The following is a 15,088-nucleotide window of genomic DNA, read 5'->3' on the forward strand; positions in this document are numbered from 1 at the left end:
ATTTTTCTCTAGCTCAGCACTCTTTTTGTTTCCTTCATAGTGCTTATTATAACTTATCAGTGTTGTATTTGGGGAGATCTCTTTCTATAGACTGTCATCCTCACTCTGGGCAGGGACTGTGTCTGTCTTGTTTAAGACTGTATCTACAGAGCCCAGCACAGTGTTCAGCCCGTGGTAGGCTCCTAAGAAATATTTATTGAATAAGTAAAAAGAATGATCCTTGCAGAGTTTGTCTTGCTCATTAAAAATAGAGGATAAATCCTCAAATACTTTAATTACCACAGACTTAATATTTACACCTATTTGCTTTGTATACAAAACGATCACACACCTTCCAACTTCTCTTACCATGAGGCTGCAGAGTGATGCTAGAGGAGATTGTGTAGCCCTTAGATTGGCCCCAGTACCGAGTCTCATCTTGGCCTCAGCACTGCTTAGCTTGGATCCCTGATGGGGTGGGGGAGCCATACAGCCATGAAACAATGGTTTAGGCAGGAGAAGGAGATTAGCGACCCATATGCTCATCCCTCCCCCAGCCTTTCTCAGTGTCTTCCCAAACCATTGAGTGTGTCACTTACCTGCCAGGGCCTAATGTGGAGGCTGGGTCCCCCTGAGATACCCTAGACTTTCTGTGCCAGACAACTCCCTGGGCCATGACTTCTAGACTAGGCAGCCTTCCCCTTGCACCCCGTGCTTCCCCACAGTCCAAGCCTTCCAGGCCCTATGCCATTCCATCATCTGATACCTCCCACAGCTGGTCTTTTGGTCATTTGCTGCTCAGTTTGGGTCCTGCCCAAAGCATCGAGGTTTGCCAGACTTCATCTGGAGCTTACATCCTCCCCCACCACAAACCGGGCTGCAGAGCTGATCTTCCTGACCTAAGATAAGATAATGAGTAAGCACTCTGCACTTTCCTCTGAAAATGAATCCCTACAATTATTTACACAGTCCATGAATCCATTTTTCATATTCTTGTTGGAAATAGCAAGCATCCCCAAAGGAAATGGGGTGCCTGTACTTCTGTTCCCTTGTCTCTTGTACTTTCTTTTGTAGACATCATATTCTCCTTTTACAGTACCCAGTTTGAGCATGGGTGTAGGTCCCTTTTTGGAAAACCTAACCATGTGCCAATTTCTAGGCCTCCAAATATTTGGCAGAATGACCTCCAGCTCCTTTAGGCATTGGCCTTTGACCTGGCTCTCCAGAACAGTTTGGGAAGAAGTCAAGAGAGTCCTTGTTGGGTCTAAAGTGAGACAAGGCCACGTGTTGTCCACCACAGACTGACACAGATCCCTCGGCCCATAGAGAAGTTCTGTAGGTTTATGATGAAATAAGATTGTTTTCATTAACTGTAGAGTTTAATATATTTATAGATGCATTTAAACAGATGTTAGTCAGTTCTGACTATACCATTCTCAATTAGGCCAAGCACCCAACTCTTTTACATAATCATTCTTTTCCAGTCTCCATTCAGCTGTAGACATTTTTTTCTTGTGTTAAATTCTCCTCTGCTACAATCCATGGGGCTACGTGATTTTCCCTGAAACTAGTTAGCAGCCCAGGTACATGCCTACTCAAGTTATAAAGGATAAATGTCTATTTCCTTGTAAGATGTTGGTTGTGAAAGACTTTTGGGTTCTTCTGTGCCACTTTTGAGTAAATGGCATTTTGATTTTTCCCACAAATGTCTATAAAGAGAAGACAAAACACTACATTCATTCGTTGAATATTCCAGCAAATATTACATGAGACTGACTCTATGCCAGGCATTATCGTGGGTTCTTTAAAGAAGTAAAGGAGCCCACATGTAATTTATTCACACGGAAAGTCTTAACATCTTAGCATGTGGGGGTAACTGTCTGCATTTATGTAAATAATTCTTTCTACACCTAAATTCTCTTAGACCAAGAAATTCAACGTCTGAAAACGGGGATGGAAACTTTGCTTGTTGCCAATGAAGATAAGGTAAGACAGTCATTGGGCAGCCCTGTCCTTTCCCTGCTGATATCCCTGGCTCTGGTCGCTACTGGTCTCTGATATTTTGCACAGGGCCATGCCCGTCAGGCCACTGGCTCAGGGGCGTGTCAGGGGAATGGCCTCTGCCTTCTCGAGATTTGGCTCAGCCTTCTGTTTTTGGATTTGATGCCTGGAAACTTTGCCTAAATGGAATCTCCCAAAGGCAAATTAAAGCTATGCCTGTTCATGCTGGTGTGGGGAAAACAATACCACTGTGGCTATTGCCAATGTCATAGCTGCTGCTTAGACTCCTAAAAAACTCGGGACCACCAATTTCCCACATGCACAATCTGGTGATAGACCCATCATAGAGACACTAGGCAGCATGCAGTGTTTCAGTTTACCCTGCCTTCATATATTCTTCACATTGAATTCCTGCATAATCATGAAACACCCACCTCTGTAACTATAGAGCATCTACCTGGCACAGACATCAGCTCTGAGGATCACAACGCTGCATTTTACAGATGAGGAAACAGAGACTCAAAGCACTTAAGTCATTTTGCCCAAGGTCAGGTAACAGTAGATGGCAGAGCCAGGATTCACACTCAAGTTTGTCTAACTCTGAAATCTGTGGGGCTCCAAGTCCCCAGGCCTTTCTGAAAGAAATGATCCCCTCTGGGAATTTCCTTTGTCGTGTAAGGAACCTCAGACTCCTAAGGAACAGGTGAGGATATTGCAATATATATGACAGCTTTAGTTTTTTGAGTGTAGCTCCAGAGGGCAATACTCAGACCAGGAGGGCGAGTTCAATGGCTACCTTAGGAGGGTAGGGAGACAGTGAGTTTCCTGCTTCTGGAAATGTGTAAGCCCCTTGAAGGCTATGTCAAGCAGGGATTGTTTTATGGCTAGAGACTGGACTCATAGCCTTCAGGTAGAGGCAAGAGTGCGTGCAGTTGCCTAGGAGGCAGACCACTGAGAACCCAGGCTCTGGGAAGGGGCCTGGACACCACGTTTCCCTTTGGAATGCTCCATTGTTCCACATAGCGTTTCTTCTCAGTGCACCCAGCCCATAGCCTGGGCCCCAAATGAAATCACCTGAGGTGCCAGTGTGGTGTTTACATATGAGTCTGCTCTTGCACCATGACAGGACCGTCGGATAGAGGAACTTACGGGGCTGTTAAACCAGTACCGAAAGGTGAAGGAGATTGTGATGGCCACTCAAGGTAAGAGCAAGGCGGAGCCACCATTTTTCTCCCAAAGACATTCCATCTACTGTGTTAAATCTAGGGGCAGTCCTGCCAGAAGATTCTTCATCATCATTTGGATAAGATCCTCTGCTGGAGAATGGAGCTGGTTAGATTGTCCTGGATGGTGGCAAATTGGCAGCTGTTGATTTCCAAAAATTTTGTCAAATGGTCAGTTCAGAACTTCCAGGGACTATCCAGATCACCAAGAAAATAAAGCTTTCAACTTGAGCCCTTGGGAATCGCCACCCTTGGAGGGTCTTCTGCATCTTCCCAGGATACCCCTTAGAGGCAGTCAGTGTGGTCAAACCTGGATCAAAAATCATTTCAGTGCCCTCATTGGGGATTAGAGCTTGTCCGCCTCGCAGAGAATCTACAAGCTCGCCCAGCAGGCTCCAGCACTTTGGGTGCCTTCTTTGGGCCTCTGGGTACCTGGGTTCCCACAGGAAGTCACAGGGCAGGGAGAGCTCTATGTGTTTATGTTTGCTGCCCAGACTGAACGCAACGTGCAAGGAGCATTAGTGTTTTTATGGGCATCGGGGGCATATGCCAGGCTGCCTGCCTTGTTGTTCATGCCATCAGCCGGGTCTCCCATCACAGATCTCGGGAAGCAACTGTGTCACAGCAGAGGGCTGCTTTGAGGGTATTGAGGAATCTCTGATTTCTGGCTGAGTTTCTGCCTCATCTTGGGAAGAAGCCGAACCCCAGCCTGGTTGTGGCTGGCTGGTCACCGCCCAGGGCCACTGCCGGCCCTGCACACACATGTTGCAGCTATGTTTTCTCTAATCCTTTGGGATCTTGGGTCAAGTCAGGGCCTGACTGCCTGTGGCCAAGGCATGAGAATGTTGGAGAGGAATGCTAAGGAGTACCTTCTCTCTCTTCCACATGAGCTTTCACCTTGAGATGAGCCCCGTGGCAGCCCCTGCTCAGATGCCCTGAAGAATCTTCCAAATCACACTCTTAATGTCCCTCTGTGTGTTTCTTTGTCTTTCTTAATGAAGGAGAAACAATGTTAGGGTTTCGTGGTACAATTATAGGTTTCTGAACAAATTACATGGTGGTGATCGTCCTTCTGCATTGATGCTTGCAGGGCCTTCAGAAAGAACTCTGTCAATCAATGAGGAAGAACTGGAGGGAAGTTTCAGAAAGTGGAACACTGCAAATAAAGGCCCTGAAGACTTACTTAAACCAGAGGTGCTATGTTTCATCCATGATGTGGGGTTTCGGCAGGCCCTAGGAGCTTATGCTGAGCCTGGGGGAGGATCTAGCAGGTACCTGTCGGGTATACATCTTGACAGGTGAAAAATTAAATCAGTGGAGTGGCCCCAGAGGCCTTGGGGAGAGCACTTGAGGGTGGAAAGGGCCTGTGTTCCGGTCGGGAGGGCCAGCATAGTTGATACTGGACTTCCAAGGTTAGGAATTTTCTTTTTTAATCCAGTTCCTTGTTTTTTTTGTCTTTCCTCTCTGGAATGTAAACACAGACCAAAGGTGGTGTTTGTTTTATTTACCACTGTTTCTCCAGGGTCTGCAATAATGCCCGATACCCAGTAGAATTCAACGAATACTTGTTGAGTGAATGAATATGTCTTGCTCATGTAGAGATAACTGCAACTTCTGACGTGCTCCATTCCTAGTTCACAGACATCCCCTCCAGCCCCTAAAACCAGCATACAGATTTTCTTTCTCTCCTCTTTTACTTGTTTAAAATCTGGTCCTATTACCTGCATCTCTCTGGATTTAAATTAGATACAAATAAGCAAATAAACTCCAAGATACAGATCTAAAGTGGAGAAGGGGTTTCAGCCCAGGATCTAAAAGGTTTGTGAAACTTCAGAATGGTCAAACTGAAAAGGATCTTAGTGGTCCAGCTGAACCCTTTTAACTAAGGGAAGAGCAAAAGTGTCACCAAATGACCCAGTTAACAAGTCAGAACAAGCATTCCAGATTGCTGACAATAATAAAATAGCAGTAACTGACACTCAGTACCTCTGAGTCCTGTCACCACACTCTGTGTGGTCACTGTGATGAACACTGTTCATGGCTCACCTCATATACTCCTCATGACACCCCACTGGGATCCTTATTTTATTGTGATGAAGCTGAGACTCAGAGAGGGTAAGTAATCTGCCCTATGTCACACAGCAAGTAGATAGCAGAACCTGGAACTGAACCCAGGTCTTTCTGACCAAAAAGCCCAGGCTTTTAACAACTGTATTACAATGCCGGAGTTCTTCCTGTAGTGGACCAAAACTGTACTGGGCTCTGGAGAAAACAGGTGGTCTCTGCAGTTAGTGCAATACCCAAGACATCAGACTGAGTCCTTATACACCACCATTAGCTCGTGTTCACTCCACCTGTAATGCTCTTGCCTTTCTTGCCATCTTGCCAAGCCCATTCTCATTTCTCAAGATTCAGCTCAAGTGCTTTCTCCTCTGAAGCCTTCCTAACCTTCCCACCAAGGAGAAGGATCCCCTCCCACCCCTATATCCCCATATTATGTTCTAGGTGTCAGTACCATGAGGACATGTTACACTGATCTTTTATCCTAATTAACTTACTGCCTCCCTGGTGTGGGGAGTGTTTGCCCTGCACCTGCACAGGGCCTGGCAGGCAGCAGATGTTGCTCATGTTTGTTGAGTGACTATATCAATTGCAGTGTTGCTCACTGCAAACCTACTCTGGCTCACCTACGCCAGAAAGGAATGTTTCTGAAAGGGTGTGCAATGGCTCACTGAATGAAATGAAACGCTGAAGAACCAAGCTCAGAAAGGGCAGGTGCACTGAGAGCCCCAGGGATTCAGGCCTCAGGACCCTCGTGTCAGGACTCTGCTGCCCGGGTGTGAACTTAGGCCCGGGAAGGAGAGGCAAGTTGGCCCAGGTTGTTCAGTATGCTGCCTCCTTGGCATCTTGAAAGAGCAAGTTCCCCGTATTGACGTAGCCACCATGGCTGTACCCAGTGGGGGAAATGTAACTCCCCAAGAGGAATCGTCCAAAGAAGGCGAAAGGATGTGGGCGGTCTCCACACAGTTGCTGTCCTCTACATTGACTCTTTTGTTTCCGGTGCAGATGCCTCCAGGATGTAGCTCTCCCACGGTGGGGCCACCTCCACTACCGCAGAAATCACTGGAAACCAGGTAGGAGGCCTGAGCATTTCCCTGGAGCCACTGTGCCCTCAGTCTCCTCTAGGGGCTCCTGACATGACAGGGACTGGCCATGTGTGGTGAGCATGGCCACCATGTCCTGAGCATACCTGCCCTTGCTTTGTCAGGGCCACGCTCCAGGCCCTGACAGTGGCCACAATGGGCCCAAACTGTGGAGCAATCATGAACCATGCCTACCTCCCCTGGCCACAGAGAGGCTTCCCTTCTCATGGGCTGAGGGTCTGGGTCATGGTCACTGAGAAAAGACCTGGCCAGGGGTTGGAGCCTCAGAGGAGAGGTGGCTGCAACTTGTCTGTGCCCTTCAGTGGCTCCTTGGAGCTGAAAGCATCTTGTGATGTGTGTCTGTCATTTCTATCAGCCCCTCTGGAAAGTCCTTTGTGCTCTCAGAGTGATTCTAGCCCTGTGACAATCCGGGCTCTCTAGGGAAGGCCATTTTTCCTATAGGGAAGTTGGTCCGTTTGTTTTGGGGAAGCTTCACATGGCAATGAGTTTATGATGGGCTGGCCTATGGGGTCACTTGGCTGCTACCTGTCTGGTTCCCTCTAAAATGAACCTATTTCTAGTTACCTATGTCAGCATTTTAGAACACATTTCTGAGTTGGGCCCCATGTAATGGAGACATGGAGGCTCCACCGCCAAAAGCAGGCTGTCTTTCAGCCAAGGTGTCTGAAGAAGATGGTCACAAGCATGATGGAACTTTCGCCAGAATGGTGCTGAGTCTCCAGAGCCTACACTCTCAGCTCCCCACTTTCCAGAGAGCCATTGTTCTCTAAAGCCTGAGCCTTTAGTTCTAGAGAAGAATAGTAGTGTCCAAGAGAGCAGTTGGCCAGTCAGTTTTGCAGAATAAGAAATTCGGTTTATGAGTTCACTCAGGAAGAAGTCAACACTGAGTACTCACACGGACCAGACTCACAAGAGACTAATGTACCAGCATATGCTGATTTATTCATATAAACTGAACAATATCACTGCCAAGGAGACTTGTCACAAGGTAACCCTTGTAACCACTAGTGATATTGCCTCTTCTCTATCTAATTGGTACCCTTCTCTGCAAAATAGCCCTTGAGAAAGCAAATTCCTCCGAGCAGAGTAGTCAGGGCATACAGAGCTAGAGCAGAGGGTTGGAGGATCCTGGCAGGTGAGGCTTTGGAGCTGTGGCTGGCTGATGTGCTCATCTCCACTCTAAGGTGGCACAGCTCCCTCCTCCCTGGGTTACTCTTAGACTCGCAGACAAGGCAATGTTGTTACATTTCCTATCTTTTCACTCTGTGGTGTCTTATAACTTTTATGACCACAAGAGTCAGCTCCCATTGATGCAATAGCGCTGAGGGTATTCTAACTTTTCAAGGAATGCCAACGACTTCTAACTTGGAATTAAGTGATACTTTCATGCCCTCACCAACACATTGTCAGACCAGGCTATCCCCTGAGATGGGCTGGTCTCGTCTCATGTACAATGGTTGTGATGAGAGGGTGGCTTTTTCCCGACCTTGACCCTAAGCCCACCTAACAGACTACTCGTTAAACATTTGGAATGGACTCTGCATGAATGATACAACATTTACCTCCTTCTCTAGTAACTGGTTTTTTGTTCACTTTCTTTTGTATTTTTCCAGGGCTCAGAAAAAGCTCTCCTGTAGTCTAGAAGACTTGAGAAGTGAATCTGTGGATAAGGTCAGCCCATGTCTATCCATAAAGACTCCTGAGTTACTTCTTTGTGCCCAGCACGGTGCTGGGATATACAGGCGAGGTCCTGGTCCCTACCTTGTAGAGGCTTTTATACAGTTGATGGGGAAGCAGGAATTAATGAACACTTTGAGAAAACCAGTCAGGTGCAGCCCAAGGCATCCCAGAGCAGGGCAAGTCAGGAAATGCTGCCTGGAGCTGGTGAGAGAAGATGGTGGGGCGGGCACAGGCAGGTTTGGGAAGCAGGAGGAGGTAAATTCAGAGCCAGAAGTCAGATCAAGCCTGAGAAGGTCTTTAATGCCAGCTCTATATCCCCAGAGCACTGGGGAGCATTGAAGAGATTTTGAATGAGGAAGTAATGTGGGTAAAGGAGATGAGCCCAGGAGTGAGTTCCAGGATAATTTACAAGATTGGAGAGGAAGCCTTTTTAAGAGTCTAGAAAGATATGAGGAGGCCTTTGTGGCCACTAATGTGAGGGTAGCCCTTGACCATGTGGGTGACCCCCATGCTGGAGGGGAGGGTGGCAGGCTCTTGAGTGAGGTCATTGGAGACCAAGGGGTCCTGCCCTGACAGAGCACCTTCACTGAGCCCTGCTGTATATGGTCTTTGGTCTCCAGTGGTGCACCAGCACTGGTGATACAATGGAAGACCATAAAGGCTGGAGCCGGCAGAGCCACGGGCCCATTCAGTGGCTTTGCTCCCGTGGTCGTGCGCCTCTCACGCCCTGGGGCATCTGTCCATGATGTGAGCTGTGTTTCCTCCATGGATGGTGATTACCTGACATAAAGATGGTGGGGGGGAGTTTGGGATGAACCTTCTGGATTTAAGCAGGCAGGTGGTCCTGAGTTGTTGTTTGTGACTAACACAGGTCTCTTTTTCTCCACATAATTGAAATCCTTCTTGCCATTCCGTAGTGTGTCGATGGGAACCAACTCTCTCCAGTGGTAGAACCCAAGGTATATTATCTGCATGTCTCTGTCACGTATTTATGGTTGCATTGTTTGCTAGAGTGTTTTCATTTACCAAGTCACAGCTTTTGTAACTTTGTAATATGTTAACTGTAGGGGGTAAGAGAGTGAGAGAAAAGACAAAACTTCCTCTCCCATTTTCTTTTTATGTGCACCCAGCTGTGTAATGTGCTTTCGCCTCCATTATCTGTGGGGTAGGATTTATTATTATCTCTTCCATTTTATAGGCTCAGAGAAATTCATCTTTAACAAGGCAGTGTGGATCTGATTGCTGGGAAAGGGGATGTTATGATCTCAGCACACAATTAGAGGAGCGGGACAGCTCTCATCCTTTCTGTGCTGCTATGTTATGGTTAAAAAACACAGGAGTGCACCAGCCACAGGTGCAAGAATCTTTCTGCAGCATCCCTAACGTTGGTGTCTGGCCCTTGCTTTCTGGGCCTGAGAGCTCAGTACATTGTAAGATACTCCCTGTATTCTTTTCCAGCTCTGTCTATTCGATACATCTTCTGGACTTCCCTAAGATGTGCATGATCCCAGCTCGCCCTCTGGAGCCCATGGAATAAGTCAATCTCCCCTGCTCCTGACAGCTCTAGAATTTAAGTCCCTCTAGCCCTCTCTAAGTTAAACATCCTCTTCTTGTGTGCACAGATCACGAACCTTTAAAGTTCCTATGCAGGCTCCTTAGGATCAGCACTGGTTTCACAATGTCTTCTTTAATTTGTGCCCTGGACCACACTTGAGCATGGTATTCCAGATGGGGTCTGACCTGTGCCTTCCTTCATCTAGGGACTGCTCTTGTAGTCATTGCTGTCACTCCAGGCCCCGGGCACAGGATATCTTTTGTGCTTCTCTTTATGTGCTGTCCTCGTGTGCTAGGCCTGAGGCAGGAATTGTTCCCTATTTAGAAACAATAAAACAGAGGTTCTGAGAGGCTAAAGAGAAGAAGCTTTGCTTGAGTCAGTCTGATGCGCAGAGCCTGTGCTCTTCCCACTCTGGTGTGCCGACTGTCTCTGCTAAGTTAGGGCAGCTGGGTCATCAGTTACACGCTGCTCCCTGGCTGGGATTTCCATTCCTCCATAACCAGGCTTATTCTTCTTGGGGAAGCAGAAGCAGAACTGGATTGGAGCATTTGTTTCCTCTGGGTCATATCCTGACAGTGCACGACCTTCTCCAGCAGTGAGTCCTTCCTTCCCAGCTTTTCTTCTGGGCTGAACAGAGCTGAGAGCCCTTTCCGCTGCCCTTGGTTCTTTCTGTGTTTTTTAATTTTATTTATTTATTTATTTTCCCCCAAAGCCCCAGTAGATAGTTGTACGTCGTAGTTGCACATCCTTCTAGTTGCCGTATGTGGGACGCGGCCTCAGCATGACCGGAGAAGCGGTGCGTCGGTGCACGCCCGGGATCTGAACCCGGGCCGCCGGTAGCGGAGCGCGCGCACTTAACCACTAAGCCACGGGGCCGGCCCTGTGTTTTTGTTCTGTCTTTCTTACAGGTCTGGGCTGCCTTTTGAAACCTGTCCTTGGGTTAGGTACTGCCTTCTTTACATCTCAGCTCCTCAGTGGGCTCCCAGAGCAGCCCACATCGGTGGCCTTGGTGGCCTCTGCCCTGTCTTAGGAGGACATGTGTGATGACACAACTGGAAATCTGTTTTTGAGAGCCCTCCTCTACTTCCGTGCTGCCTGTATAATGTGGAGCTTGGAGTCATGCCCTTCACTTCTCTAAACTTTTCGGATGCTGCCTTCCCTACAGCTCATGATTCTTGGTTCTGACTGCATCAGAGTAATCTGAAATGCTTGTTAAAAATACAGACTCCTGGGGTGTACTCCTGGGGGCGCTGATTCATGGGACCAGGTGGAACCTGGGAATTTATGTTGTTTTTATAAGTGTCCCAGCTGATTATGAAGCAGCCAGTGCAGGGACTAGCATTTGGAAATTGTTGGTCTAGACCACATGTCTGATAAAGTCCAATCTTGACCTCATGGGTCATCATGAACTTAAAAACTGTGTGGTCTCCATCTCTCAAGGTTCTGATTATTTCTCCTTCACCAGCCAGTTCTTTCAGAATTCCTTGTGAATTTAGTCTACTTTTCCCATGTCTCTCCTTTCTGAGCTTATTTACAGGGGGTTAGTATTCTGTGTTCAGTGAATGAATTGGATTTCAAACAATTTCTAGGATGTGTTTATAAGCAAACTGAATTCAGAAACTTATTGGGTACCTGGCTCTTGACTAAATGAAACTTCAAAAGATGTCTCAGTCACTGAAATCTCCCATTACTTTTCTGACTTGTCAGTTTTGAAATCGGTTTCATCTATCATATTACTTTTCTTCTGGGTCTAATCAAGTGATCCGCAGCTGATTCCTTTGGTAATGTTGCTTCAATTTCTCTTTTATTTTCACTCAAATGCATTCCACTGGGTTTCCCTCAGGTTTGTGGGTTTAGGGGCCATTATATTCTTCTCGACCAAGTAAATGCAATTCTTCTTCCCCTTCACATCAGCTTCTTTCTTTGGGACCATTTCCATGTCCAGAGTCTGAGCACAGGGCCCACTGCACTGGGCTGAACCTCATGCAGACGATGATCTTAAGTTCCTAAGGGACCTCTGTGTGGGCATGTAGCCCTCTGGGCTGTTTCCTGTTATCATCTCCCCCAAGTGCGTGCATACTTTCTTACTTTGCCTTAACCTGATATTTTTCAAAATAACTATTATCATAATACATGAATATAGTTTATATATGATATAATATTATATATTATAAGCATGTAATAAAGCAATGGGTATAGTTTTTATTAGAATTCTGGTTTGTATATTCAAAAAGCTCAAAGGGTAATTCATGGCTGTCAGCTCATGGATCCTCTGAGCGCCAGGCCAAATGGCAAAGGCTTGCTTTGCAAGATGCCTCACTTCCGCTTAGAGTCAGTTGCAGTTGGCCCTGGATTTGGCCTTGACTCTGTCCCTGTGTTATTGTGTGGCCTTGGGCAAGTTTCTTCCTTTCTCGGGACTCCGGTCCCATATCCTGGCCTGGACTAAATGATCTTTGAGGAGTCTTTGAGTTGGCTTTGGTGAAAAATGGCTCTTGGAGAACAGAGAGTGGTTCCTGAGATTTCCTACCTGGGCTTGAGCCTGAGACTGACAGCTAATTCAGCACCTCTCTTTCTTTTTCTCTCTCCTTCCAACAGGACAGTCTTTTCCTGCCAGGGCACAAATACCCCACATTACCTGGGAAACTTTCAGGAACCACGCCCAATGGAGAGGCTGCCAAATCTACTTCCACTGCCTCCCCGTCTGACCCTGCAGGGAGCAGCCTGCTGAGGCTGGGTGAGTGTCCAGGCCCCTGGGCTGGCGGCCCCGGAGCAACAGCCTTGGCACTTCCAATTATTGCACAAGATCCCTGCACCCACCACTGCAGCCCACAATTGGAGAACAGTGGGGGTGGGTGGATGGGACCAGTCATACCTCAGGGTGTTCCCACTTCCAGAGATGATGGCTCTCTGTCTGGTGCACGGTTTGCTTCCGTAAACACTTCAGAGCCCCAGAAAACCACGGTGTGTGCCCACCCTGTTTCTTTCCAGCAGCAATTACTCCACCCCATTTGTCCCTCTTCTTTCATTCCTCCTCTCTTGATCCCATCCCGGCCTTCCCATCATTCCTCTTTTCCCTCCTCTTCGACACCCCGTTCCCTGCGTCCTGTCCCTCCCTCTTCCTTTCTGTGTCCTGATCCTCTCTCTCCTGTCTGTGCCTTCCTCTCTGCAGCCTCCTATTACCAGTAGGATGACATTATGTGCTCTTCCAAGGGAGAGCATTTCCTTAGAGAAATGGAGTCAGTGGCCCATGGGCAAGGATGTCAGTCCACAGGTATCCTTTTGGTGCTTAGGACCTGAAACCATGGAGGTCTTTGCTGCTTTTCCTGCATAATAAGCCATCTTTTCTCAATAGCAGCAGATCTGTGGGGCCCACGAGGGAATGTTCTGGTCCTAGCAGAGATCTCCCTACACCTGACTCCTCATCCCTGGCTGTTCCCTGTGCCAGCCCAGGTGTTGGCTTCTGACTTTGGCCAGTTCTGCCTGTGGCTGGAGGAACTCTTAATAAGCTCTTGGATGAGTATGTCCTAGCGACACTCAGACTGTGCCCTTGCAGCGGCTTCAGATCATTCTAGTCTGATCTGAGTGAGCCCTGCACCTGCACAAGAGCTGCGTGTGGCCCGGTGTATCAGCCCCTGCTGCTCTCCCTCCCTCTCCGTGTGTGTGGATCCCTTAGCCTGCCAGGAAGTGGCACCAGGAGCATTTGGTCCCCTCACATGAGGCCTTGTCTCACTGCACTGACCCTGTAGGCCGAACTCAGTCATCTTTCCCCTCATCTTTCCTCGTGGGATTTTTTTCTTTCTGTTTGAGTTTTTCTCTCTTGCTCGATGACTCTTTTGTTTATTTCTCTGCTTCCCTGTAACTCTGGTGGGCTGGACTTTGGCCTCTCTTGCTTCTTCATGTGGCTTCTCTGCTTCTTGGTTGGCTGGAGATCGTGGCCGGAGTGTCAGTGCCCCTGTATTAGGTACTGTACCCTTCCAGGTGAGGGGGAGAGTGAGAAAGCCCCTGTTTCCCTACCCTGACACCCTGCCCTCCCAAACACTCAGCCAGGTCCTCCTGCCTGCATGCCCGCATCTCCCTGGGGAGAAGAGAGCAGGCTCCTTGTTAGAGTTACTTGCCAGTAGTTGGACCCCAAACCCTTCGAATTTGAAGACATTAGCTCACCCAGATTTGAAACCGTAAGCCCACTGATTCCTCAGAGATAGAACCTGGAATGTGCTTGAGCCCCTGCTGAGATCTAGATGTGAAGTTCTGCCCTGAAGGCAGAACTGGGCAGACTCTTCCCAACTTCCCCTGAAGGATTGCCCAGGTTTGGGGGACAAGAAAGAGGGCATGTCCCTTCCTCTCATTTACACATCTTTACACTCTTTCAATCTCAGGAGTCACAGAAAGTGGTTGGGACGACACTGCTGTGACCAATGACCTCTCATCCACGTCATCTGGTACTGAGTCGAGCCCCCAGTCTCCCCTGACACCAGATGGTAAACGGAGCCCCAAAGGCATCAAGAAGTTCTGGGGAAAGTAAGTTGGTGGTGACGATTGTAATTATATTGCTGGAAATTAATATTCTTCTTGACTGGGCAAAGAGTCTACGTAAATCCCTATTCAATTAGATGTTGGGACAGCAGTAAAAACAGAGCAGTCATGTTTACAGAGAAGAATTTGAGTTATTTTTTAGGGCCCAGGGAAGGAGAACCATGAAAGGCACCCGTTAAATATAGCCAGTTGCCTTACATGTCATTCATTCCAGGCATCCATCCCACCCGTCCCACACACCCTGAGCACATTCTCTGCAGCTCATAACACATGTGCTTTGCAAGAGACACATGGATGAGACCAATTTCTTCCTTCTTAGGGATCAGTCTGTGTCTTAAGAAATTTTTGAAGATAGAAAGCTGAGTACTTGCTTGCCCAACTGACCCAGTCCATGAAATGAGGTGGAGACTGGGGCCTGCTACCAGACATCAACCTTCACCTTGATCCCCACAGGGAGGAGCCCAAATCCCAGAGGCAGGATTAGAATTGAGGCTTGGGTCTGGCCAAGGGGCTGTCATAGGTCAGGATCCTTGACCTCTGGGGAGGCACTGGGAGGCGAGCCATCGAGAGTCCTGGGTCTCTCTGTGTAGGAGGGGGTGCACTGCCTCTGTGCTTTCAGACTTTCCCCTGACAGTCTCCATGGATGCCTCTCCATGCAGAATCCGAAGAACTCAGTCAGGAAATTTCAACACTGATGCACCAGGGATGGCAGAGTTTCGACGAGGTGGGCTCCGGGCAACCGCAGGGCCAAGACTCTCTAGGACCAGAGACTCCAAGGGTCAGAAAAGGTAAGGCTCCTTCCAGTCCATCTACAAAGAACTCGATGAAATCTTGGCCAGGGTGGAGTGGGTAATAGCATCCAGAGATGGAAGGCAGGAGCCCCTAGTGCAGAGCTTCTCAACCTTTCCCATTTGACACAAGTAGATATCACTCATGCTTATAGGTACACTGAG

The 15,088-nt window shown here is 48.0% G+C and overlaps 1 protein-coding gene across 6 annotated transcripts in view; it reads left to right on the top strand.

The window, feature by feature from the left end:
• Positions 1–15,088, top strand: part of PPFIBP2 (PPFIA binding protein 2) — a 139,588-nt gene that overhangs the window by 108,184 nt on the left and 16,316 nt on the right. For all 6 annotated transcript variants that reach the window (XM_058545884.1, XM_058545880.1, XM_058545882.1 and 3 more), the window contains 9 exons: positions 1,904–1,965; positions 3,107–3,182; positions 4,294–4,397; positions 6,270–6,337; positions 7,981–8,038; positions 8,965–9,006; positions 12,198–12,336; positions 13,979–14,120; positions 14,795–14,923. In XM_058545884.1, the coding sequence (XP_058401867.1) occupies positions 1,904–1,965; positions 3,107–3,182; positions 4,294–4,397; positions 6,270–6,337; positions 7,981–8,038; positions 8,965–9,006; positions 12,198–12,336; positions 13,979–14,120; positions 14,795–14,923 (820 nt within the window). The remainder of the gene's footprint in view (positions 1–1,903; positions 1,966–3,106; positions 3,183–4,293; positions 4,398–6,269; positions 6,338–7,980; positions 8,039–8,964; positions 9,007–12,197; positions 12,337–13,978; positions 14,121–14,794; positions 14,924–15,088) is intronic.

Source organism: Diceros bicornis, chromosome 7 (genome assembly GCF_020826845.1).
Source record: "Diceros bicornis minor isolate mBicDic1 chromosome 7, mDicBic1.mat.cur, whole genome shotgun sequence".
Taxonomy (NCBI): domain Eukaryota; kingdom Metazoa; phylum Chordata; class Mammalia; order Perissodactyla; family Rhinocerotidae; genus Diceros; species Diceros bicornis.